Source organism: Atractosteus spatula, unplaced genomic scaffold (assembly GCF_055471065.1).
Source record: "Atractosteus spatula isolate fAtrSpa1 unplaced genomic scaffold, fAtrSpa1.hap1 Scaffold_175, whole genome shotgun sequence".
In the NCBI taxonomy this organism is placed as follows: Eukaryota; Metazoa; Chordata; class Actinopteri; order Semionotiformes; family Lepisosteidae; genus Atractosteus; species Atractosteus spatula.
Window position 1 is genome coordinate 48,292 of NW_028296736.1, and position 27,152 is coordinate 75,443.

The window sequence follows — 27,152 nt, forward strand, 5'->3', positions numbered from 1 at the left end:
TGAACTGGTTATTACATTATAGGACAGTACACATGGCTGGGTATTACAACACCATACAGTTGACATCACAGTACAGTAGACAAGTCAGGGAATTACAATAGATTACAGGTGATAGTTTGGTACACGAGGGGGTTATTACATTGTAAATCCGTACACATGGCAGGATATTACAAAACACTACAGGTGACAACAGTACAGTAGACAAGTCAGGGTATGACACTAGATTACAGGTGACAGTTCCAGACTAAAGTCTGAATGTTACAGTGAACTACAGGAGAGAGGAAGACTGTTACAACAGTGTACAATCACAGTTCAGTACAGCAGTCCATGTATTACAGCACAGTACAGTACACAGGGCTGAGTATTACAGAATACAGGTGAGAGTTCAACACACTCGGCTCAGTCTTACAACAGTACAGGACACAGGGCTGAGCATTGGCCCAGTACAGCTCATTCCACAGATCTGACTATTAAAACACTGCAGGTGAGGGCTCAACAAACAGCTGTGTCACTGAGATTTAACATCCAGTACAAGGGAGAGTTCAACACACAGGGTGAAGTAGTTTAGTACAGTCCAGGTAAGAGGGGAGCACACATTTGAGTAATTATAATTATAATCAAGTGAGAGTAAAGCACACAGGTGTGTCATTGAGTACTGAAACCGAGTGAAGGTGAGTGTAGCACACAGACTCAACTATTAAAGTAACTTACAGATGAAGGTTCAGGCTACAGCCATGTCTCTGTGGATTACAGCTCAGCTACAAGTGAGAGTCCAGCCACACTATTAGAGTCCAGTCCACCTGTTTAAAAAGAAAAGATGATGAGAGTTCAGCACCCTGCCGTGAGTATTATAAAGATCACTGCAGGTCAAAAGGTCAGCCTACTGGTTTAACACGGAGGATTCAAGTCATGTTTGTCATTATACTCGCATACAGGTATAAGGGATAACAAAATGCTATTTAGCTAGCTCTTGGATGATAAGCAGTACAAAAAAAATAAACAATACAATTGTATATTAAAAGAAAGACAACAAGCAGTGAGCAAAAAGATACAACAGAATGAAATAAAAGGATAGAAATGATGGGGAGGGAGCTTTCTGACATGGAAGGTGTGTTTGGGTTTGTGGTAAGAGAAGGTGAGGCTCAGCTCCTAGCTGAGAGGAGAGTGAGAGAGGCTGGGAGTTCAGTAGTTCGATAGTTTTTACCCCCGCCCTGTCTCCCAGTCTGGTAGTCCAGGCCCGAATGCTCCGGTACCGTTGTCCAGATGGTAGAGGGTCATAGAGGCTGTAGCTGGGGTGTGTGGGGTCTTTGATGATGCCTAAAGCTTTCCTCAAGCCCCGTCTGTCAAAAGTGTCCAGTAGAGTAGGGAGGGCAACCCCAGTGATGAACTGGGCAGTTTTCACCATTGAAGGCCAGTACACAACTCTGAGCAGAGCAAAATAGTACCAGTCTGCTGTGAGTCCACATCTCTATTACAACACAGTACAGGTTACAGTTCATCACACAGGGCTGAGTATCCCAATAGGACAGCTGCCAGTTTAGCATAAACATCTGGGTATTACAACACTGCAGGTGAAGGTTCAACAGACAGTTGTGTCAGTGAGTATTAAATTTCAGTACAAGCAAGGGATCAGCACACTGCTTGAAGTAGTTTAGTACAGTCCAAGTGAGAGCTGAACACAGATTTGAGTATTAAAGCACAGAAAAGGCTAGAATTTAGTGTACTGGTTTGAGTATTATCACTCATTACAGACGACAATGAAGCACAGTTTTGTATTAAAGCTCACTGCAGACGAGAGTTCAGAACACAGGTTTCAGTATTAAAACAGAAAAAAGTACCAGTTATTTTTAGTAGTGTCCAGGTGAGAGCTGACCACACAGATTTGAGTATTAAAACATTAAATTAAAAACGGTGAAAGCAAATTATACAGACGTGTCATTAAGTATTAAACCCCAGTAAAGGCAAGAGTGTAGCACACAGATTCGAGTATTAGAGAAAACGGCAGGTGAAAGTTCACCATACTGGTGTCACTGAGTATTGAAGCGCAGTACAATCTTGAGTTCACTACAAGGTTCAGCATAGAGGCATGTCAGTGAATATTGAAGTTCAGTACAAGTCTGAGCATTACAACACAGTACAGTTCAGCACACAGGGCTGGGTACTCTAATAGTACAGTTGACAGCTCAGCACACAGACTTGAGTACTCAAGTACACTGCAGGTGAAGGTTCGACAAACTGGTGCATCACTGAGTATTCCAGTTCAGTACAAGGGAGAGTTCAGCACCCTGGTTTAAGTAGTTTAGTACAGTCCAGGTGAGGGTTTACTCACCAGATTTGAGCATTAAAAAAAGCTATAAGAAGGCGAGATTGAAGCACACAGGTGTGTCAGTAAGTATTAACTCTCACAGGGTAGCACACAGATTTGAGTATTGAAGTACACTACAGATGAAGGTTCAGCATACACGTCGCTGAATATTAAAGCTCACTCACAAGTTAGGGATCAGCACAGTGGTTTAATAAGTATTTTAGTGGAGTCCAGGTGAGAGCCGAGCGCAGAGGTTTGAGTATTAAAAGCACAGTAAAGGTGAGTTTTGCACACAGGTGTACCACACTGGTTTAAGTATGATAGTCCAGTCCACATGAGGGGTCAGTACACACTTGAGTATGAAAGCACAGTAAAGGTGAGTTCAGCACTCGTGTGTCAATGTGAGAATTAAATTAAGTACAAGTTCAGCACCCTGGTTTCAGTATTACAGCACAGTCCACAGGATAGCTCAGCACACAGGTCTGTCATTGAGAATTAAAGCTCAGGACAGGAGAGAGTTACTTATACAAGTGTGAGGATTACCAGTATTAATGCTCAGTGGAGATGCGAGTACATACACAGGTTTGGGTGTTCAAGAATTATATAGGAAAGACTTCAGCACCCTGGTCTATATCATTGAGTAACAAAGCTCAGTACGTTGAAAGTTCAACACACAGACGTGTCAGTGTATTAAGGTACAATACTCTTGAGAATTGAGTACACCATTGTCAGCACTCCACTCCCTACAGTTCAGCCACTGATAACCATGATCAGAACAGTCCATCTGAGCAAAGTACCTCACTCTGGGGTACAGGACTGTGTCCCCTCTGGAATCAAACCTGCAATCCACAGTCAAAAAGCCCTGTTTAATACTGCAGAAGTGTAGTGTTTTACAGAGCACAAGCAGCTGGACTGAGAGAAAGGCACACAGCTCAAGAGACGTCACAGAGACCAACAAGGAGGAAGAAAAAGACAGGAAAGAGCTTCTCACCTCCACGCCAACTCCCAACCATACCTGTCTTCCCACTGGACAACCTGGAAAAATAAGGAAAATACAGTCCGATGTCAAACCCAACACCTCATCCATACCCATCTTCCCACTGTCAGCCACTGGACTTTCTGGGAAAACTACAGAAATGATCACAGGACAGAGTATCAACCTCCATCCACACTGGTCCTCCCTCTGTCTGCCCCTGCATTGGAGTCCATCTTGACCTTTGACCCCTGACACTTTGGTGTATGAACTCGGAGAGCAGGAGACCATCAACCCCCATTCTGTCTTCCTCATCCACACTGGTCTTCCCACTGTCACCCAGTCTACCACTGTCAGCCTCTGGACATTCTGGCAAAACTAGAGAAATGAACACAGGACTGAGCATCAACCTCCATCCACACTGGTGTTCCCACTGACTTCTCTGGACACCATGGAAAAGTAGGGAAAAAACACAGGAGACAGCACCCAACCCCGACTCCATCTTCACATCCATACCCCTCTCTCCACTGTCTTCCTCAGAAGATCCTGGAAAATTAAGGAACAAGAACACAGGAGAGGGTTCAATCTTCATGTATACCTGTCCTCCCACTGTCAGCCTTGACAATTTAGGAAAATACAGTCCAATGAGTCCAGTGTCAACCCCAACACCTCTTTCATACCCATCTTCCCACTGGAAGCCTCTGGACTACAGAAATTAGGGAAAAGAGACTAGAGTGAACTTCCAACCTCCATTCCAACTCCTCATCCATACCCGTCTTCCCACTGTCCGCCACTGGACATTCTGGAAAACTACAGAAATGAACAAGACTGAGCGTCAACCTCCATCCACACTAGTCTTGCCTCTGGCTGTTTCCTGGACATCCTAGATGGCATCTGAACTCCAATCCATCTTCCCACCTATAAATCCATCTTCCCACTGTCAATTATTTTGGACATCCTGGAAAATTAGGGAAAAGATTACAGGAGAGGGTAACCAACCTCTATCCCAACTCCCAGCCATACCCATCTTCCCATTAGCAGCCTCAAGACATTCTGGAAAACTACAGCAATGAACACAGGACAGAGCATCAACCTTCATCCACACTGGTCTTCACTGTCTTCCTCAGAACATCCTGGAAAATTAGGGAACAAGAATACAGAAGAGGGTTCAATCTTCATCCATTCCCGTCTTACCACTGGCAGCCTCTGGCCAATTCAGGAAAATACAGTCCAATGTCAACCCCAACACCTCATCCATACCCACCTTCCCACTGGCAGCCTCTGGACACTGGAAGATTAGGGAAAAGAGGAGTGAGCATCCAACCTCCATTCCAACTCCCCTTCCATACTCGTCTTCCCACTGTCAATTTTAAGGACATCCTAGAAAATAAGGGAAAAGACTACAGGAGAGAGCATCTAACCTCTATCCCAACTTCCAGCCATACCCATCTTCCCACTGGCAGCCTCTGGACATCCTAGAAAACAAGGGAAAATACAGGAGAGGGTTTACATTTTCTGGACATCCTAGAAAAGTAGGAAAGATTAAAGGAGAGAGCATCCAATCTCTATCCCAACCATACCAGTCTTCCCACTGGCAGCCTCTGGACATCTTGGAAAATTAGGGAAGAGACGGGAGAGAACATCAACCTCCATTCCAACTCCTCCTCCATACCCATCTTCCCAGTGTCAATTTTATGGACATCCTAGAAAATCAGGGAAACGATTACAGGAGAGAACATCCAACCTCTATCCCAGCCATACTTGTCTCTCCACTGTCTGCCCCTGGACATCCTGGAAAGTTAAGGAAAAGAAAACAGGAGAGGGTTCAATCTTCATACAGCCCGTCGTCTTCCCACTGTCTGCCACTGGACAGCCCATCTTCCCATTGGACATTCTGGAAGACTACAGAAATTAACACCAGGACAGAGCATCAACCTCCATCCCAACACTCAATCCACAGTGGTCTTCCCACTGGCTGGGAAAAAAAATTGGATTCCCACCTCCATTCCGAATCCCCTTCCACTCCATCTTCCCACTGTCAATTCTTTTGGACATCCAGGAAAATTAAGGAAAAGAAACACAGGAGAGGGTAACCAGCCTCTATCCCAACTCCCAGCCATACCTGTCTTCCCACTGGCAGCCTCTGGACAGCCTTGAAAATTAGGGAAGAGAAAACAGGAGAGGGTTTAATCCTCATACATACAGGTCTTCCCAGTGTCAGCTGCCAGACTTACTGGAATATGGCAAAGGGAAAAGAGCCAGGAGAGAGCATCCCACCTCCATCCCAGGACACGCTGCTGTAGGCTGCACAGCTGTGACAGCTGGTTCGTGTGTCTGAGGGCAGCAGTCTGGCTCTGCAGTCTCTCTGTGCCTGGTCATCTGTCTTCAGCCCAGCGTTCACCTGTCACTCAAGATGGAGAGAAAACCTGACCTTAACTATTACAGCTGTACAATAACTACACAACATCACTCAGCACAGAGGAGCTGTGTGGATTCTTTCACAACTAACAGAGCAGAGTCATGTCTGAGCTCTCTGTGCCAGTCCTGATGGTGGTGTCATACATATTACATACAGGTGACAAGAGTACTGCTTCTATCACCAGCGTTTCTGCTGAAAAGCACAGTAGAACTGTTTCTCTTACTAGTGTCCTCTTGGAAAAAAAAACAGCAACACTGCTTCTATTACAAGTACTGCTACTGAAAACAATAATACTGCTTCCGATAATAGTGCTGCTAATAGTAAAAATATTAGTTGACTTATTTTAATTCAAGAATAACTACTTCACCAGGCTCCAATATCAATGCTAGTAACTTCATAAGTTAGTGCAGGTTCTCCTCTCTCACTAGTAGGGTTGTGTGTTCATGCCCTGAGTGTGACACAGGAGTGACAGGACTAACCTGACCTTGTGCTCGTGCTGGAGGCTGGTGTTGGACTCGGGTTCGAGAGTGTAGTGTCAACAGCACACTGACCAGGTTCTTGTGGGCGAGAGACAGCAGGAGGTCAGGACACAGCCCTGAGGGTCACCCCCTGGAGCCCCACTAGGAGGAGCTAGTCTCTAAGGAGCAGCCTGATTCAGGGTCACCTGCAGCTCTTCGTCATCATGGTCATCCTCACAGGCTCCAGCAGGCAGGAGATCAGGACAACCTGGATGTCTCCCCAAGACGACTCCTGCTCTGTCCCCTCAGTCTGTGGATCCCAGATTGGTCCGATCAGCACCGATCATGCAGGACCAGCGTCACCTGCGAGGGACAGCCAGTGAAGGACTCACCTGGTCTGCACTCACCTGCCTGGCACCTCGTGCCCTTCAGTGCTGATGGGGTACCCTGGCCCCTCCTGTACTGACCAGTCAAGAACATCCTCTTGTCCTCTACCTGCAGGTCTGGGGGTGCCCTCTCCAGCCTGGTACAGTGTTGCCCCACTTCACCCCTGGCTGCCTGATCCTGTTTCCCAACACGGGGGGCAGCTCCCACATTCCCAGTCCCTCCCCACCTGTCCCACAGCCTCCCTGCAGGGTCAGGTTCCTCCTGCAGGAGCTGTGTCTGGTGGGAATAAACATGCCTGAAGGCAGCCTGTGCTCCACCGAGTCCCGACTGCTCCGGTCCAGAGCTGCTGTTCTGGAGACCCGTCCTGGAGAAACACAGGTGTGTTGTCCACAGGCTCTCTCTCCCCTTCCTCACCTCATTCAGGTGACAACCCCCACCTTCATTAATTTGACACCCTTGGGTCTCCAGGCGCTGGGCTCCTCCCCGAGTCGAGGTCCAGGAGGAGTTTCTTCCTGTTGGCTTCTCCCAGATCTTCCAGACTCCTCAGGCCTGAGCCGGGCTGGGAGGAGGGAACCTTCCCCGAGATCCTGGAGCCCGATGTCCAGACGAGACGACCGGAGAGATGGAGCCGATGGGAGAGGATGAGGGCATCAGGGCTCCTGGTGTCCGACTGGGAGAGAGCTCCGATGTTGGGGCGTCTGTCCTTCCTCTTGACTTTTCCTCTATCAGGATCCCACAGATTCCGGTTGAGCATGTTCAGTGTCACACAGGAATGTTCTTTGGCTTCAGCTGTCTGGTACCCCACTCCTCTCACCATTACAGTGAGCACAGAGAGACCCACTGGTTTAGTGACTCACCAATCCAGTGAATACCCAGCACAGTGACTATGTAATACAATTATTAATGAAATAGACTGACTATTTGTGTGCAGACATTTATTTCAGTGAACACTCAGTACAAACCACAGTGAATACAAGGTATAGTGAATGAATCATTATGTATTACAGTGACAAGCCACTACAGTAAATCTTTTACAGTGATTACTTAGCATAGTGACTACCAATCCCAGTGACACTACCCCCACTCCCCTCACCATCCCAGTGAATACCCAGAACAGTGACTATGTAGTACAATAATCATTCACAAAACAGAGTGACCGTTTTTGTGTGCAGCCATTTCTGTGAACACCCAGCAGAGTGAAGAGACAATTATTCCTAAAAGACAGTGACTGGTTTAGTGTCCAACCATTACAGTGACCATTTAATAAAATAAATAAGCAAAGACACGAACAAGCGTAGTGACTTACCATTTCAGGGAATATCTTGTAAACCATTACTGTGAATTTCCAACACAGACAGTTATCTGTGACAGTGAATACCCAGTACAGGGCCTATCGGTCACAGAGAATAATCATTACAGTGCTCATCTGTTACAGTTACACAGTGAATACAAAGTATAGTGATTAAGTAATTATCCATTACAACAAATACCAATCACACTGACAGGCCAGTACAGTGAATACCTGTTAGGGATTACTTAGTACTGTGACTACCAATCCCAGTGACTAACCAGTACAGTGAATAAAATAGTAAATATTCGGGACAAAGACTGGGCTGTGACTAAACATTGCAATGACTAAGCAGTAAACTCACTATGCAACACAAAAAAATATTCAGGAAAGAGACTGACTGGTTTAGTGACTAACCATCCCAGTGCATTCCCAGCATGGGAAATAGGCCAATGAACTAATTATTCAGTAAACAGACTGGAGAGACTGTCTGGTTTAGTGGTTAACAAGTACAGAGAATATCCAAGAAAAGGAGTCCTCATTAATTCTGTCAGGTTTTCAGTTGTTTTGGTACAAAGCGGTCCCTTCATTAAGTGACTCCTGCAGACTTCCGCTGATCTGGTCCGAACTTCTGTCTGTGTTTTCCAGGGAATCTCGTGGACTTGTGAGGAGGATCGGAGATGAACGACAATAACAAAAAGCTTTATTTACGTATTCATACTTGGTCAGATATTAGGATTAACATCATATGGTCAAAATCGTCATTTCTACACTGTCAAAGCTCAAATCTACGTCCAGAATAAACCGGACACTGAAGTAGTTCTCAGCCCTGTCTAACTGCATATTTGACAAATCTTTCACTTAAACTGAAACAAGTGAGACGTCATTAACACTGTCGGTGACAAGACCTGCTTCCACTGTGCCCCAGAGCTCAAGGGTATCAGACAGTCATCACTTCCACATCCAAACTCACAACCTTCTTCTTTGAAATACAGGTCAGGTGTGTCCCTGCACTGTGCGTCTCTAGACCGTATAAACACAGGTCAGGTGTGTCTCTAGACCATGTGCCTCTAGACTGTATAAATACAGGTCAGGTGTGTCTCTAGACTGTATAAACAGGACAGGTGCGCCTCACTCACCTCTCTCTCCTGCTCCGTGACTGAGCCAGTGGAGACATGCAGAAGGAGAGCAGAGAACAGGGTGAAGATCAGACTCACTCGTGCTGCGATCTCCTGTCAGGCTGGGCAGGGCTCAGAGTTCAAGTCAGGGGTAGGCTCTTCCTTTCCTGTAAAACACAAGTAGGAAGATCAGACAGCCTGCAGCACCAGTCCAATCTCTTCTTGCGGTCAGAGGGGTCATTCTGCTGCTGTATAGGGTTTTTATAAGCCATTACCCCCACAGACAGGGTCTGCTTTCTCAAGCAGGTGGTGTCGTCTCGGAGTCTGAGGTCACAGGGCAGGGTGACTGTGTCCCCGAGTCCGACTGCTCTGAGCTTGGCTCCTCCAGAGACCACAGCCCACACAGCAGCACCTGCAGAGACAATATAAAGAAGACGGAAAATCACATCGCATGACCCCACACATCACCCTGAACCACACACAGTGAACAAACTCCATTCTCTACCTGGCTGATCCAGAATCCCAGCTGTGCCTGGTCAGGACAGAGGTGGGACACTCCTGAGAGAGATCACCCTGATCTCACGGACTCCATCAGGGATCAGGACTTCCAGACTGTGTCCCTGTATGAGCGAACCTGCGGGACACGTCCAGCATCTCTATTAAGAAACAGGACAGCTCAGAGTTTTAAACCAACACCTGGAGACTCCACTGAGTAACACATGATACTCATTACAAAAAAATCCTTTGAGCAATCTTCCGTAGTGGCCTCAGGTTTAAGAAACAGACAAAGAGTACAGTGTTGCCCGAATAAACAGGCCTGAAGGCAGCCTGTGCTCCACCGAGTCCCGACTGCTCCGGCCCAGAGCTGCTGTTCTGGTGACCCGTCCTGGAGAAACACAGGCGTGCTCTCCACAGGCTCTCTCCCACTTCTTCACATTGTTTCATGGTTCTGATGACAACCCTGGGCTCATCCTGGTCAGCCTGAGTCTTCAGGGGGGTTCAGGTGCTGGGCTCCTCCTCCTGGTCAGCCAGAGTCTTCAGGGGGGTCCAGGCACTGGGCTCCTCCTCCTCCTGGTCAGCATGAGGCTTCAGGAGGGGGGGGGTCCAGGCGCTGGGCTCCTCCCAGAGTCGAGGTCCAGGAGGAGTTTCTTCCTGTTGGCTTCTCCCAGATCTTCCAGACTGCTCCGGATGGGAGGAAGACGCAGCCGGAACACCAGAGCAGGAGGTCAACATCTCAGCTCCAGTTCCCAAGACTGAGGCGGGTTCGCTCCTCTCCTTCATCAACCCCTCAGCCCCTGTTTCAGATAACTCACTACCCCAGTTACTTTACCCAAGGGGCACTCTGGGGTTTCAGTGAGAAGCCAACGAGCTCTGCTCCCCGGACCTGGGGGGACACACCTGCGTCACACTCACCGGGGACAAGGCTGAGAGAATCACACTGCACCTGCGCAGGGCTGGCGGAGCTCTCCTCGAGTAACTAAGAGCTGGGAGTGATACTCACAAGCACAGACAAGATGGCTTCTCCCTTTCGCAGCCTGAAACTGCAGAGTGTGCTGAACCAAACTTCAATGATCTCCAAGCATTGAGCGACTCACAAAAAGCTCAGAAGGGGACATGCAAATTTTACACTTGCATCTCTTGCAAAGTTTTTTAAATAAGTTGTAAATGTGTTAATAGAAATGGTTTAAAACTAAGATGTTTCATATAAACCGTTACAGTACAACATCTCCTAATCTTAGTTCAGGTGGGGAGCTGTGTCAGCATGCTTAGTCTGCAAAGGAACAAGTAATTATTATTCCCTGCTGAGAAGAATACAACATTTCAGCTGTGAAGCCTTCTTCAGGGGATCTCCTCATTTTTAATATTTCCATATACTTTTTTTAGTTAGTAAAATCAGACAATCTCATCTCCCACTTTCTGTGGGTGTGATCTTTATCTAATCAGAACTGAGCCATTAGATAAGAAGATTTATTCAGTTTGTAACAAAGAAGTATAAATATTGACGTTATTGCCATTAACTAGGGGAACAGACACAGGCCTGCAGGGTTGAAGTCAGCTCACAGAACTAATCTCCGCTATATTAAGGCGACTAATCAATGTCTTGCCTCCAAAAGAAAAAACATTTCTCACTTGTCCCAGGAGAGTGGCATTAAACAAAATTATCCAGTGTCTGGAGTCAGTCAGAAAAGCTCCTCATTAAAATCACGGAGCTCTAAACTGGAAACAAAGGTCTTCAACGCACAGAGAATAACAATTATAATTAATAATAAGTGCTTACACTTATATAGCGCTTTTCTGGAAACTGGAAACTTTTCTGGACACTCCACTCAAAGCGCTTTACAGGTAATGGGGACTCCCCTCCACCACCACCAATGTGCAGAACACTTACTTAAAAAAAGGATGTTTTATCATGAGCAGCACGCACAGTCACACCCCTGAAACGTGTACTAAACTATTTCAGACGCTTTTTGGAAGCGGACGTGTCGGTGCTGCTCTAGAGAGGCTCGGTCAGCGTGTGTCCGGATACTCACCGCTCACGCCGGGTCAGCCGCCCGTCCGCCGGAAACTCGCCCATTTCAAAGCCCACAGCGAGGTCGAGTGACCCGGTATATCGGCTGAGCATGAGACTCTGGTTATGATCTTCGCCTGTCGTAGAAAAGGGCAGCAGAGAAGAGCCAGAACAAATTCCGCCGCTACCGCAAAACAGCAAACACACCTGCTACATTCCCAACGAGGGAACAACATCCGGCGCTCTTTTATGACGTCAGGAAGCCTAATCGCTAACAAGGGGGGCGGGTCCAGGTGATATTCCTGGGCCTGATTGGACAGATGTGGTTTACGTACCTAAGGCGACGCCAGCGCATGTGATTCTCATTAAAACAATACTGGCTTGTATCTCTTGTAATGGACTTACACTGGCACGTTGTCGTATACACAAAGTGAAACGATCTGGGAAGAGTCCTGTGTTTGAACAGTTCGAAGTAGCTGCAAAGGCGTGTTTACAGACGATTTCGAAATGTAAAAACATGAAAGCTGAGCGGACCTTATCTTTATTTGCTGTTTGAACTTTTTTATAGTGTGTATTTGCATTGTAATATGTACCCCTGACGATGTAACTGATATGTTATATGCGCTCTTGTTTGTACTCTTTTTCCTCTTGTTTTACTAATAAAAAGTTAAAAAAATAAAAATAATAATAAATCGTACTGGCTAACTTGACTTTCCAGTAACCCCGTTTATTAATATAACAATACCATAGCACAACTCTCTCTCTCCAATTCACTCTTTCAATTGAAAAGATGCTTTAGGGTCGTAAAAGAGCTTCAGGATTTCCAAATCAAACATACATGCAGATCAGCGCTGCACAACAGGGGAAAATAAAGCAGTAAATATTGGTAAATTGGTGTGTTGATACAGTGTGTCCAGTAAGAGTCTGTACAGGTGTGTGTGTGTGTCTATACAGTCTGTCCAATAAGAGTCTGTACAGGAGTGTGTGTGTGTCTATACAGTGTGTCCAGTAAGAGTCTGTACAGGAGTGTGTGTGTGTCTATACAGTGTGTCCAATAAGAGTCTGTAAAGGAGTGTACAGTATGTGTCTATACAGTGTGTCCAGTAAGAGTCTGTACAGGAGTGTGTGTGTGTGTCTATACAGTGTGTCCAATAAGAGTCTGTACAGGTGTGTGTGTGTTGATACAGTGTGTCCAGTAAGAGTCTGTACAGGTGTGTGTGTGTGTCTATACAGTGTGTCCAATAAGAGTCTGTACAGGAGTGTGTGTGTCTATACAGTGTGTCCAATAAGAGTCTGTACAGGAGTGTGTGTGTATCTATACAGTGTGTCCAGTAAGAGTCTGTACAGGAGTGTGTGTGTGTCTATTCAGTGTGTCCAATAAGAGTCTGTACAGGAGTGTGTGTCTATACAGTGTGTCCAATAAGAGTCTGTACAGGTGTGTGTGTGTCTATACAGTGTGTCCAGTAAGAGTGTAATATAAACTTAACATTTAATTGTATAAACTTAACATCTGCGCGCAGCCTGGGTGCAGTTTAGTTTGCGCACAGAGCCGGGGGTCACTCGCTCCTGAGCCGGGAGAGTAACGGCGTTGCTCATACTGCTGGTGAAGAGCTCACAAGCCAGAAACCCAATCAAGAAACAAACAAGTTCATAACCGAGAGACGCACAGGACAGAACACAAGCAATCTGTTCAGAGTGGGTCAGAAATCCAAAAGCAAACCACAGCAGGGAACAGAGTGATACAAAGGCTGATCTGAAAACCCCAGGCTCCCAGTGAGACCTCTGAGGTGACACATCACTCACAGGTGGAACAGATCTCCCAGCAGACCGCATAGTCACAGCAATCTGGTGATCGACAGGTGATTCTTCTGTGCTCTGGCAGGAGCGAGTGTGACAGTGAGTGGGAATGAAAGCTGTATAAATACAGGACAGGTGTGACTCTGTACCGCGCGTCTCTAGACTGTATAAATACAGGTCAGGTGTGTCTCTGTACCGTGCGTCTCTAGACTGTATAAATACAGGTCAGGTGTGACTCTGTACTGTGTGTCTCTAGACTGTATAAATACAGGACAGGTGTGTCTCTAGACTGTATAAATACAGGTCAGGTGTGTCTCTGTACCGTGCGTCTCTAGACTGTATAAATACAGGACAGGTGTGTCTCACTTGTTTCTCACTCTTCTTCTGTAACTGATCCAGTCAAGACACATGGAGAAGAAGAGAGCAGAGAACAGGGCAAAGACCAGAGCGAAGCTCAGAGACACTTGTGCTGGGATCTCGTGTCCGGCTGGGCAGGGCTCAGGGTTCGAGTGGGGGGTGGGCTCTTCTTCTTTAGCTGTAATATACAAGTAGGAAGAACAGAAGTTCTTCATGACCGGCAGTGAGCTCATATAACAACAATAACAACAACAACTCTCCTGTCTGGAGAGAAGCCAGGGTATCGGCTTCAACCACAGGGCTGGGCAGCTTGTTCCCCACCCCCACCCCCCTCTGTGTACAGTAGAGCCTCCTGTCCTGACTGGAGGAGCTCACCCAGCTGTGTCTGGAGAGAAGCCAGGGTATCGGCTTCAACCACAGGGCTGGGCAGCTTGTTCCCCACCCCCACCCCTCTCTGTGTAAAGAAGAGCCCTTCATTTTACTTTTCATTGACCTGTGTGTTCATTACGCAAAGTGTCTGTTCCTCCGATCCCACTGTTACCAGTTTTAAACTGGAGCAGGAACGGGCAGCCCTGCTGTTAGGAAAACCAGTTTCCTGTTGCAGTGGTGTTGTTGGGCCAGTAGGTGGCTCTCTACGCCAAGCAACAGCGATGGACTGACGAGCTGGGTTGTCCCGTCAGTAAGAGTGCTCATGACTTGAGAGATTTGTGAGTGGCAGCAGTAGACGCCAGTATCTTGCTTTTATTTTTGAGACAAGTGCCTAAAATATAAATAAATTACAATGTAGAAAACAAGGCAGATGGGACAAATACAGGCAGCCCAGAGTTCACGTGTCATTTGCTAACTCAATTCACAGTACTGTACTCTCAGCTCTTACAGGCGATGCTCTGATTTACTGCAAACTGGTGTGTGTGAGTGTATGAGTGTGTGTGAATGTGTGTGTGCATTTGTGAGTCTGTGTGCGTTGTGCGTATGTGAATGTGCGTGTATGTTCATTTGTGTATGTGTGAGTATATGAGTCTGTGCATTAGTGTGTGCAAGTGTTCGAGTGTGTGTGTGTGTGCACGCGCCTGTGTGTGTTAAGTGTGTGAGTGATTGTATGAGTGTGTGTGAATGTGTGTGTAAGTGTACTGTATAAGTATTGTATGTGGGTTTGTGAGTGGTGTAAGTGTATGAGTGTGTGCGTGTGAATCTGTGTGGGCATTTGTGAGTCTGTGTGCATTGTGCATATGTGAACTTGTGTGTTTGTTCATTTGTGTGTGCGTTTATGAGTGTGTGTGTGTGTGTGAGTATATGAGTCTGTGCATTAGTGTGTGCGAGTGTATGCGAGTGTGTGTGTGCACTTGCGAGTGTGTGTGTGTGTGGCCTCTATCTGCGTCACCTGCAGGGCTGAGAGAGCTGAGCTACTGCACAGGATACAGGGTGTGGCTTCCTGTCAGTGCAGAAGTACATCACGCAGGGGGTCTGCAAAGCACCCCCATGCGTTTGCGTTTCGGTTTGCTGGCGAATGTAGACAGTCCACACATCAACAGCGTCCAAACTACTGCATTCCCGGTGTGGACAAACATCGCAGAACAATCAGGTGAAGTCTGACTGAATCTCCTGATTCAAGCGATATCTGTGTCCACAGGGCTGGGATCTTTCCTGAACAGCAACATTAAAATGAATAAACACAGTGCAAGAGGAAGACACTGCAGGTGAAATTACAAATTTAATGATGACAAGAAGAAAAGAAGAAGATGTGAAGTTGTGTGACATAAATTAAATACATTTTGAACAACCACTGAACATTCGTTCAACAATTAATGAATAGTCATCCAATTGTTTTCCAATTCCAGGTTGACGAGGAGCCAGAGTCTATCCCAGCAAGCAACAGGCACAAGGCAGGACAGCAGTCCATCACAGGACACACACACACACTCACACACCCTGGATAGGACAGCAGTCCATCACACACACACACAGTCACACACCCTGGACAGGACAGCAGTCCATCACAGGACACACACACACACCCTGGACAGGACAGCAGTCCATCACAGGACACACACACACTCACACACCCTGGACAGGACAGCAGTCCATCACACATACACACAGTCACACACCCTGGACAGGACAGCAGTCCATCACAGGACACACACACACACCCTGGACAGGACAGCAGTCCATCACAGGACACACACACACTCACACACCCTGGACAGGACAGCAGTCCATCACACATACACACACAGTCACACACCCTGGACAGGACAGCAGTCCATCACAGGACACACACACCCTGGACAGGACAGCAGTCCATCACAGGACACACACACACTCACACACCCTGGACAGGACAGCAGTCCATCACACACACACACACAGTCACACACCCTGGACAGGACAGCAGTCCATCACAGGACACACACACACACCCTGGACAGGACAGCAGTCCATCACAGGACACACACACACTCACACACCCTGGACAGGACAGCAGTCCATCACACACACACACACACACAGTCACACACCCTGGACAGGACAGCAGTCCATCACAGGACACACACACACACCCTGGACAGGACAGCAGTCCATCACAGGACACACACACTCACACACCCTGGACAGGACAGCAGTCCATCAGAGGACACACACACACACACACACACACCCTGGACAGGATAACAGTCCATCACAGGACACACACACACTCACGCACCCTGGACAGGACAGCAGTCCATCACAGGACACACACACACTCACACACACACCCTGGACAGGACACCAGTCCATCACACACACACACACCCTGGACAGGACACCAGTCCATCACAGGGGACACACACACACACACACACACACACACACACACACCTGGACAGGACACCAGTCCCTCACAGGTCACTGACCAGGGGAGAACATGCAGACTCCTGCACCACCAGCTCGTCCAACCTTTGGACAGCACTTTAAACAACATGTTTTCCTTCAGATCTTTCGGTCCATTTCCCCTCCACTGCCCAGCACAAACAAGATACGGATGAGGAAACACAAATGAGCCGAAACAAGACAAGCCAGTGAAGCTGGGACCTACAAGCGCGCTGGGCGGCATTTCCCCTCAGATCTGCAGGTGTGCCTGGTCCACCCGCGGTGGAGCATCAAGAGCAGAGCGGTGAGGTCGGGCAGGGCGCGACCACTCTTCTATTCACATCCCCCGAAGCCCAGCCTCAGAGAGCTTCCTGTGAAACAGCAGGGCGGTCACGCCGCACATCGTCAGCGCGGGCAGGCAGAGAGGCAGGAGGAGAGGGGGAAGAGAAGCGCCGCTTCACCCCGACAGGTTCTGGGCTGGCGATCGGGGGAGACGATCGCTCTGCGCGCTTCCGGACTCTCGGTCCCCGGCCGGCCTCATGATCTCGTACACGTCCTGCTGCCGTCCCTTCCCCTGGGGACACACAGAGGCTGGGCTCAGGTTACAGCCAGACTGGAGACAAACGAGGAAGACGCGGCGTGTCCCATCTTGTGCCTCTGCAGAACATTAATACTGGGATTCTCATAATCCTCCTGCCGGCGTCCCTGCCGCTGAAAACGGACAGAGGCTTGCGATGTCCGGGTCACAGTATCCCACTGCGAACTGTGAGCTGTAACTGCCGGACAATTCTAGGACCTCCGAGACAGAATGAGCGGAAGCACAAGGACTGATCTAGGAGACACTGTACGAGGATGCGGTTTCTGTGTGCTGCTGACAGCTGTCATCAGTTATTACTGTGAAACAGGCCTCTCTCTGTGCTCACTGTGACACACCTGGGGTCTGAAGAAGGAGCACACTATTTATTCCAGAAGACCAGTACTGCGACATGTGCTTGAACTGCTTTGGTATCACTTAACATCCAAATGCCGAAACAGATGCGCAAGATATTCTAATTTTGCATTCTGCCACTTATGAAGGACAACTCAAAAACAAAATACCTGCACGAGGCCTCTGTCTCCTTTTCTGTCCTGTGGCCGGCCTGGAAATTAAAACAAAACCTCATAAGACTGGACATAATTCCTCCATTCCTCTCTCTGCAACGAACACACAGTTACCTGTCTGTCTCAGCTGTGTGTGAAATACTGCTCCCACTGTCAGTGTTTCACCCCGCTGTCAGATCAGGAGCCCTTGGAGGCTAATAATCAATTAAGCAATAAAATTAATTGCTTTTGCATAACAGGTCTCATGGCAAAGAATCCCAAAGAATTCACCTAGTTTCAATATTACAACTGCAGCAATAGGTTCTAAAATGATTTTATAAACATAATTTCTGCATACCATATCATAAAATTAATTTTTAAAGATTCCAACATATAGGAAGGGATCCACTTGAATCCCTTACAACCCCACCTGGGAGACACACAGTAATCATTCTGCACCAGTAACCCCAACTGGGAGACACACAGTAATCATTCTGCACCAGTAACCCCACCTGGGAGACGCACAGCGATCATTGTGCACCAGTAACCCCACCTGGGAGACACACAGCGGTCGTTCTGCACCAGTAACCCCACCTGGGAGACACACAGCGATCAATCTGCACCAGTAACCCCACCTGGGAGAGCTTGTCTATTAAACTAGTTTGTTTATTAAAAGCAGCAGCGAAAAGGCTACTTTCTTATTTTATTTTTTTATCACTCCAAAGACAAAAAAAGGTGTGTACAAAAGTACTTCTTGAAGGTTTGCAGCCATCAGCATCCAAGCTGCTTCGCAGTCTCAGCTCTCACAGAGCTGTGGTGTGCTTAGAGGTCAAACGTCACACACGTACCGAACAAGAGCACCAACTCATACAGAGAGAACTGCATTCTGGAAATGACCACCAGCTGTGACCTGTCACCGGCCCTGGTCACCTTACTGAAGCACTCAACTGGAAATTCTTGTCAAGAGCGCCACCTACTGGTCGACCAACAGCATATAATTATATTTTTCTGAAATCACTGTTAGCATTGCGCACGGACAGTGTGCAGAGTGAACGCATACCTGGTCTGTAAAAGAGACAGAAGACGAAGCACGATGTCATCAGGGTGGAGAGAGGAGGAGCAACGATCAGGATGATCAGGCATGACCAGCCGATTCCAGAGGGATGTTCGCCATTTTCCTTCGATAATAATTCTAAAAAGAATTTTTGACTGTTTTTCATATTTTTATTTTATAAGCAAATTATTTTCTTAATTTACATATTGTTTTATTTTTTTTTTACATTGATATCAGACTGGTTAGGTCAGTAAGTAGGTTGTTCTCTCCTACACTGATCCTCAGTCTGGTTCTGTTTCCGATGTGAATCTCTCTCTCTGCAGTACAGATCATCCCTCTTCACAAATAAACTGTTCTCACCTTCTCCATGGAGCCTCAGCCTGGTGCCTTTTCCTATCTGTACCTCTCCCCTCTCTCTGGTGGTGCAGTAGTACAGCCCCTGGTCTGTCTCTGTGACCCCCTCAATCCTCAGACTGGAGGAGTTAGTGGAGGAGTTCAGCACCAGGCTGAAGCGAGAGTCCGGTCTTATCACATAGTAAAAAGGCTCAGTCTGCTGCTCCACTTGGTTCTTACTGGCTAAAATCCTCAGAGCCAGGGTCTCGTTACGCTGCAGAAACCAGGTGGTCTCGTGTCGGAGCTCGAGGTCACAGGGCAGGGTGACTGTGTCCCCCAGTCTGACTGCTCCAGAGACCACAGCCCACACAGCAGCGCCTGCAGAGGTTCGAGAAAGGAGAGTATTTGGTTACTCGGCAGAGAAAATGGCGTTGCATGATCCCGAACATTCTTCTAGGGAGGGGAAAGTGGGAAAACTGCTTTCAGCCCAGAATCGGCACGGATTCTGCTGAACTCAACAGGACACCCAGCTGAGTTCATATAATGCCTTGCGAAAGGATTCTGACCCTGGCAAAGATTCCACGCTGTGTTACTTTAAAGTTCGCAGTGATGACACTTCAAAGTAGCAATACAAATTTGTTGCAAAAAATGTCCACCTCCACACGTTCAAAGCAAAACAGAAACAGAGGGAAGTAAGTAGATCATCCATACGAAAGAAGAAATGGAAAAGTCACGACTGCTTAAGTATTCCAAACCTTCGTTTTGCACTGGCCAACCGCAATTAATTCCAGGTGCACAAAACTATTTTAACACGTCGCACAAACAGATGAGTGGCCTCTGTCAGTTTGCGTCAATTGAGTTTCGCACGATTTCTGAATGAACTCACGTTTATTCACACACATGATTCTCTACTTCGAGGACTTAAATGTGAATGCCAGCGAAAAAGCTAAATAAATTGAATACGCTTTGCAGCACAGAGGATTCTCCGATCATTTCGGGAGGCAGCTTAAAGTTGGCTACAGTTGTTCTTCCTGCAGGAACTGTGAACAGTACATCTTTATTTTTAAAGTATTAACCTGCACAGAGAAATTAAGAGCCCATATTGCACTTTAATGTCTCTGCGCATTTTCTCTCCCTTGAGGGAAATCTTGAAATCCCACTATCTTGCAGAACGGCCTGGTTACAACGTCGCCAGACACCACACTATTCACACAAAATGAAAAGCGCAAGAACTTCTCTCCCCCTGCCCAAGCCTGGAGATTTCCAAAGTCATGTTTTAAGTGTTTGAGTCTCCCTCATCATATAAGCCCTTGTCGTTGATACAGACGCTACTGAAATATATGTCATGACAGGACACCTTTGATGATTTAAGGTGTCGTCCACCCACAGCGCAGACCCGAATGTGGTCGAGACGCTGCGACTGAAAGGCAAAAATCACCTTTCAGACAGAAACACCTCGAGCACGACCGAACACCAGCTCCCCGGCCCACCCACTTCTCGAAATCTTTCAGTTCCGACCTGCTGCGCCGCGGGCTCCCGGGCGATCCCAGACACGGACGTGCAAACGAGAGCCGCATGATCACCCTGAGCAGAGGGCCGGGATTGTACAAGCGCGCGGAGTACTCACTGGCGGAGAGGAACAGAGCAGCGGGGCTGCACGGCGCCGACATCGAGCCCCGCCGTCTCGCTGGTGTGAGAGTGAAATAGAGAAGAGGCGTCGCTGCTCGGGGGGTCAGAATGAACTTGAACTTGGTCAGGAGTCACAGCTGCGTGGGTACAGAGGACTGACCAATAGAGAGCAGCTCCTTCAGACCTGTCCCCTCAGTGAGCCGCTCCTGACATCTCGCAGAAGACACCAGGAGGAGGGAGAACCTCCAGAACCAGGAGACCCCTGGACTAACTAGACAATGTCTCTCCAGAACCAGGGTCACAGACCCCCTGGACTAACTGGACTGGACCTCTCCAGAACCAGGAGACCCCTGGACTAACTGGACAATGTCTCTCCAGAACCAGGGTCACAGACCCCCTGGACTAACTGGACTGCACCTCTCCAGAACCAGGAGACCCCTGGACTAACTGGACAATGTCTCTCCAGAACCAGGGTCACAGACCCCCTGGACTAACTGGACTGGACCTCTCCAGAACCAGGAGACCCCTGGACTAACTGGACAATGTCTCTCCAGAACCAGGGTCACAGACCCCCTGGACTAACTGGACTGGACCTCTCCAGAACCAGGAGACCCCTGGACTAACTGGACAATGTCTCTCCAGAACCAGGGTCACAGACCCCCTGGACTAACTGGACTGGACCTCTCCAGAACCAGCAGACGCCTGTACTAACTGGACTGGGGCTCTCCAGAACCAGGAGACCCCTTGAGTAACTGGACCGGACCTTTACTAACTGGGCTGGATCTCAACAGAACCAGGAGACCCCCTGAGTAACTGGACCAGACCTCTCCAGAACCAGAGTCATAGACCCCTGGACTAACTGGACCGGGACTCTCCAAAAACCGAGACCCCCTGAGTAACTGGAGCGGACCTGTTCTAACTGGACCGGACCTCTCCAGAACCAGAGTCATAGACCCCTGGACTAACTGGACAGGGGCTCTCCTGTCCTGCAACAGACAGCCGCTCACTCAGGGCAAGTTGTATCGGACGCAGAAGTTCACATACCGCTTTAAAACACGAAAAAAAGGCCAGGAGTCCCATCCTGGGAGACGAATGTCCTGCCACTGAAAGCGCAGTGGCAAGTGCACACAAGCAGTAGGCGTTTCCTGGCCACAACAGACCAGACCGAGTTTCAAATGAAAACTATTTTTAAAGGCCGACTTCCGCTCATGAGAGGAAGAGGAAACCCCAACCGAAGACGAAGGCCGTTCGCGTTTGGCAAATGCGCCGTTCACTTCCTTTCGAATAAGCCCATTAGAAATGCATTTATTAAACTTATCGAAGCCTGAAGGCACGTTACCGTTAAAAACGCTAATTCGCATTGAATTTTGAATGTTTCCCACTTCTGCAATTGTAAAGAAAGAGAATATGAAACTTAATATTTCATATTCCTCACTTTAGCGAAGCAGCTGAACGCTTGGTAACCGTGGGAACCGACTCTGGGAAGAGTCCTGCGTTTGAACAGTGCGAAGTAGATGTAAAGGCGTGTTTACAGACGAGCCCAGGTCTCTTCTATTCATATCCCCCCGAACCCCCAGCCTCAGAGGGCTTCCTGTGAACCATGACCAGCCGATTCCAGAGGGATGTTCGCCATTTTCCTTCGATGATAATTCTAAAAAGACTTCTTGTCTGTTTTTCATATTTTTATTTTATAAGCAAATTATTTTCTTAATTTACATATTGTTTTATTTTTTTTTTACATTGATATCAGACTGGTTAGGTCAGTAAGTAGGTTGTTCTCTCCTACACTGATCCTCAGTCTGGTTCTGTTTCCGATGTGAATCTCTCTCTCTGCAGTACAGATCATCCCTCTTCACAAATAAACTGTTCTCACCTTCTCCATGGAGCCTCAGCCTGGTGCCTTTTCCTATCTGTACATCTCCCCTCTCTCTGGTGGTGCAGTAGTACAGCCCCTGGTCTGTCACTGTGACCCCCTCAATCCTCAGACTGGAGGAGTTAGTGGAGGGGTTCAGCACCAGGCTGAAGCGAGAGTCAGGTCTCTTCTTGTAGTCAAAAGGCTCAGTCTGCTGCTCCACTTGGTTCTTACTGGCTAAAATCCTCAGAGCCAGGGTCTCGTTACGCTGCAGAAACCAGGTGGTCTCTTGTCGGAGCTCGAGGTCACAGGGCAGGGTGACTGTGTCCCCCAGTCTGACTGCTCCAGAGACCACAGCCCACACAGCAGCGCCTGCAGAGGTTCGAGAAAGGAGAGTATTTGGTTACTCGGCAGAGAAAATGGCGTTGCATGATCCCGAACATTCTTCTAGGGAGGGGAAAGTGGGAAAACTGCTTTCAGCCCAGAATCGGCACGGATTCTGCTGAACTCAACAGGACACCCAGCTGAGTTCATATAATGCCTTGCGAAAGGATTCTGACCCTGGCAAAGATTCCACGCTGTGTTACTTTAAAGTTCGCAGTGATGACACTTCAAAGTAGCAATACAAATTTGTTGCAAAAAACGTCCACCTCCACACAATCAAAGCAAAACAGAAACAGAGGGAAGTAAGTAGATCATCCATAGGAAAGAAGAAATGGAAAAGTCACGACTGCTTAAGTATTCCAAACCTTCGTTTTGCACTGGCCAACCGCAATTAATTCCAGGTGCACAAAACTATTTTAACACGTCGCACAAACGGTTGAGTGGCCTCTGTCACTTTGCGTCAATTGAGTTTCGCACGATTTCTGAATGAACTCACGTTTATTCACACACATGATTCTCTACTTCGAGGACTTAAATGTGAAAGCCAGCGAAAAAGCTAAATAAATTGAATACGCTTTGCAGCACAGAGGATTCTCCGATCATTTCAGGAGGCAGCTTAAAGTTGGCTACAGTTGTTCTTCCTGCAGGAACTGTGAACAGTACATCTTTATTTTTAAAGTATTAAGCTGCACAGAGAAATTAAGAGCCCATATTGCACTTTAATGTCTCTGTGCATTTTCTCTCCCTTTAGGGAAATCTTGAAATCCCACTATCTTGCAGAACGGCCTGGTTACAACGTCGCCAGACACCACACTATTCACTCAAAATGAAAAGCGCAAGAACTTCTCTCCCCCTGCCCAAGCCTGGAGATTTCCAAAGTCATGTTTTAAGTGTTCGAGTCTCCCTCATCATATAAGCCCTTGTCGTTGATACAGACGCTACTGAAATATATGTCATGACAGGACACCTTTGATGATTTAAGGTGTCGTCCACCCACAGCGCAGACCCGAATGTGGTCGAGACGCTGCGACTGAAAGGCAAAAATCACTTTTCAGACAGAAACACCTCGAGCACGACCGAACACCAGCTCCCCGGCCCACCCACTTCTCGAAATCTTTCAGTTCCGACCTGCTGCGCCGCGGGCTCCCGGGCGATCCCAGACACGGACGTGCAAACGAGAGCCGCATGATCACCCTGAGCAGAGGGCCGGGATTGTACAAGCGCGCGGAGTACTCACTGGCGGAGAGGAACAGAGCAAGGGGGCTGCACGGCGCCGACATCGAGCCCCGCCGTCTCGCTGGTGTGAGAGTGAAATAGAGAAGAGGCGTCGCTGCTCGGGGGGGCAGAATGAACTTGAACTTGGTCAGGAGTCACAGCTGCGTGGGTACAGAGGACTGACCAATAGAGAGCAGCTCCTTCAGACCTGTCCTCTCAGTGAGCCGCTCCTGACATCTCGCAGAAGACACCAGGAGGAGGGAGAACCTCCAGAACCAGGAGACCCCCGGACTAACTGGACAAGGTCTCTCCAGAACCAGGGTCACAGACCCCCTGGACTAACTGGACTGGACCTCTCCAGAACCAGGAGACCCCTGGACTAACTGGACAATGTCTCTCCAGAACCAGGGACACAGACCCCCTGGACCAACTGGACTGGACCTCTCCAGAACCAGGAGACCCCTGGACTAACTGGACAATGTCTCTCCAGAACTAGGGACACAGACCCCCTGGACCAACTGGACTGGACCTCTCCAGAACCAGGAGACCCCTGGACTAACTGGACAATGTCTCTCCAGAACCAGGGTCACAGACCCCCTGGACTAACTGGACTGGACCTCTCCAGAACCAGCAGACGCCTTTACTAACTGGACTGGGGCTCTCCAGAACCAGGAGACCCCTTGAGTAACTGGACCGGACCTTTACTAACTGGGCTGGATCTCAACAGAACCAGGAGACCCCCTGAGTAACTGAACCGGACCTCTCCAGAACCAGAGTCATAGACCCCTGGACTAACTGGACCGGGGCTCTCCAAAAACCGAGACCCCCTGAGTAACTGGACCGGACCTGTTCTAACTGGACTGGACCTCTCCAGAACCAGCAGACGCCTTTACTAACTGGACTGGGGCTCTCCAGAACCAGGAGACCCCTTGAGTAACTGGACCGGACCTTTACTAACTGGACTGGATCTCAACAGAATCAGGAGACCCCTTGAGTAACTGGACCGGACCTCTCCAGAACCAGTCATAGACCCCTGGACTAACTGGACAGGGGCTCTCCTGTCCTGCAACAGACAGCCGCTCACTCAGGGCAAGTTGTATCGGACGCAGAAGTTCACATACCGCTTTAAAACACGAAAAAAAGGCCAGGAGTCCCATCCTGGGAGACGAATGTCCTGCCACTGAAAGCGCAGTGGCAAGTGCACACAAGCAGTAGGCGTTTCCTGGCCACAACAGACCAGACCGAGTTTCAAATGAAAACTATTTTTAAAGGCCGACTTCCGCTCATGAGAGGAAGAGGAAACCCCAACCGAAGACGAAGGCCGTTCGCTTTTGGCAAATGCGCCGTTCACTTCCTTTCGAATAAGCCCATTAGAAATGCATTTATTAAACTTATCGAAGCCTGAAGGCACGTTACCGTTAAAAACGCTAATTCGTATGGAATTTTGAATGTTTCCCACTTCTGCAATTGTAAAGAAAGAGAATATGAAACTTAATATTTCATATTCCTCACTTTGAACGCTTGGTAACCTTGGTAACCGCTTTTTTCCCTTTTATTTGTTTTCTGTGCGGTGGCGGCTCTGGCCACACCAGACCGGAAACGGAAGTAACTGGCCCACCGGGCTCGCCTGTTGCTAGGGGCAACAGTTGCTCAGGTTGACCTTCAGGTCTGTTGAAGGCCCTTGGTTGTGGAGCGATTTAAAATCAATACAGATGATAACTGTGCCTTTTGTTAAAGTAGCCCCGAAACCACACGGCATTCATTTTGATTACGTCCTGTTGTAAAAACCTTCTGGCCTGATTTGCAAACTTATATTTAAAAAGAGGCTAATACTGATATTGTTTTTAAAGGAATAGACGTTATGTTAAGTTTTGATCTAGTTAAAAACAATCTGAAAATATTATTTTTCATATAATAATATTATTATTTTTTAAAAATATATTTTGTAGTTGACTTATTATACTGGCACGTTATTATGTACGTAAAGTGAAACGGTCTGGGAAGAGTCCTGTGTTTGAACAGTGCGAAGTAGATGTAAAGGCGTGTTTACAGACGATTTCGAAATGTAAAAACGTGAACGCTGTGCGGACCTCGTTTTTATTTACTCCGTTTAAACTTTTGTCATGGCGTGTGTATCCCTGCCGATGTTATTGGTATGTTACATGTTACTCCTGTCTGTGTTATATCTTTTTCTGTTGTTAAAATGAATAAAACAAAACAAGAATCCTAGCACGAATCAAACACGATAGATACAATAACCAGATTAGGTCCTCGACGGTCTGCACTATAAAACAGAGAATTCCTCGGGCGATAGAGCTGGTTTATAAATTCAGGCCAGTCTGTTCTTGGCTATTTAAGCATATATGCCCCCTAGTGACCAAACTGAGCTACTGCAGCGTGGGTTTCTTCTCCGCTGGATGACAATAGTAACTCCTCACACTTTTCTGGACTCTCCACTCAGAGGTCTTCCCAGGTCATGGGGATCCCCTCCACTACCCCCAGTGTGCAGCCCCTCCTGGGTGATGCGCCAGTCCGCTCCCCACACACCAGCTCTCAGTGGGGAGGGGAGCAGAGCGATGAGGCCAGTTCAGAGAGGGGGGTGATTAAGAGGGCATGATGGGTAAAGACCAGGGGGGTATTTGACCAGGACACTGGGGTAACACCCCTACTCTTCTCCAGAGACACCCCCGGATTGTTAATGAGCACAGAGAGTCAGGACCTTGGTTTTACGTCTCATCTGAAGGACGGTGCCTGTTTACAGTCCAGTGTCCCCGTCACTATACTGGGGCATCAGGACCCACACAGACTGCAGGGTGAGAGCGCCCCCTGCTGGCCCCACTCACACCTCCTTAATAAGCTTCAATCTCAAGTGTCATTTTTGCAGTGGTGAGACAGAAGCCAAGATGGACGGACGCAAGGTGGGCGCTACTCTTTTCGTCACCTGTGAGTACTTATCCAGATCAGCATTTTACACCAAAAAGCCGCCTCAAAAGTCTTCCTTGACGCGCTGCGCGTTTTCTGGGCGCGCCGATCTAGAAACGACACTTCACAATCTTTCCCGTCTTCAAATGAAGGCTCAAGCGTCAGTATGAGTAACTAAAAACACCTTTTCACCTTCTGTTTGTTTGTGCAGTTGTTTGA

At 48.0% G+C, this 27,152-nt stretch overlaps 1 protein-coding gene and 1 long non-coding RNA gene across 6 annotated transcripts; both read right to left on the reverse strand.

The window, feature by feature from the left end:
• Positions 1 to 7,464: 7,464 nt before the first annotated feature.
• On the reverse strand, positions 7,465 to 11,662 carry LOC148809051 (uncharacterized). 3 transcript variants are annotated; one of them, XR_016087696.1, is made up of 5 exons: positions 11,480 to 11,662; positions 9,454 to 9,582; positions 9,224 to 9,360; positions 8,970 to 9,115; positions 7,465 to 8,491 (listed from the first exon to the last, which is right to left on the reverse strand). It is a non-coding gene; the product is annotated as an uncharacterized LOC148809051 (long non-coding RNA). The 3 variants fall into 3 exon arrangements; XR_016087695.1 differs by having other exon boundaries at positions 7,465 to 9,115; XR_016087697.1 differs by having other exon boundaries at positions 7,465 to 9,115; positions 9,454 to 9,604.
• Positions 11,663 to 13,286: 1,624 nt separating this feature from the next.
• On the reverse strand, positions 13,287 to 24,368 carry LOC148809052 (junctional adhesion molecule-like). Of its 3 annotated transcripts, none has more exons than XM_088909328.1 (6): positions 24,034 to 24,368; positions 22,434 to 22,784; positions 18,959 to 19,309; positions 18,605 to 18,736; positions 17,563 to 17,603; positions 15,310 to 17,038 (listed from the first exon to the last, which is right to left on the reverse strand). In XM_088909328.1, exons 1-6 carry the CDS (start codon positions 24,074 to 24,076, stop codon positions 16,922 to 16,924), a joined length of 1,035 nt encoding a protein of 344 aa, XP_088765454.1. In that variant the 5' UTR covers positions 24,077 to 24,368; the 3' UTR covers positions 15,310 to 16,921. The 3 variants fall into 3 exon arrangements, with proteins under 3 accessions (XP_088765455.1, XP_088765454.1, XP_088765456.1); XM_088909330.1 differs by having other exon boundaries at positions 16,922 to 17,038; positions 19,172 to 19,309; XM_088909329.1 differs by lacking the exons at positions 15,310 to 17,038; positions 17,563 to 17,603; positions 18,605 to 18,736 and adding an exon at positions 13,287 to 13,789.
• Between the last annotated feature and the right edge of the window lie 2,784 nt (positions 24,369 to 27,152).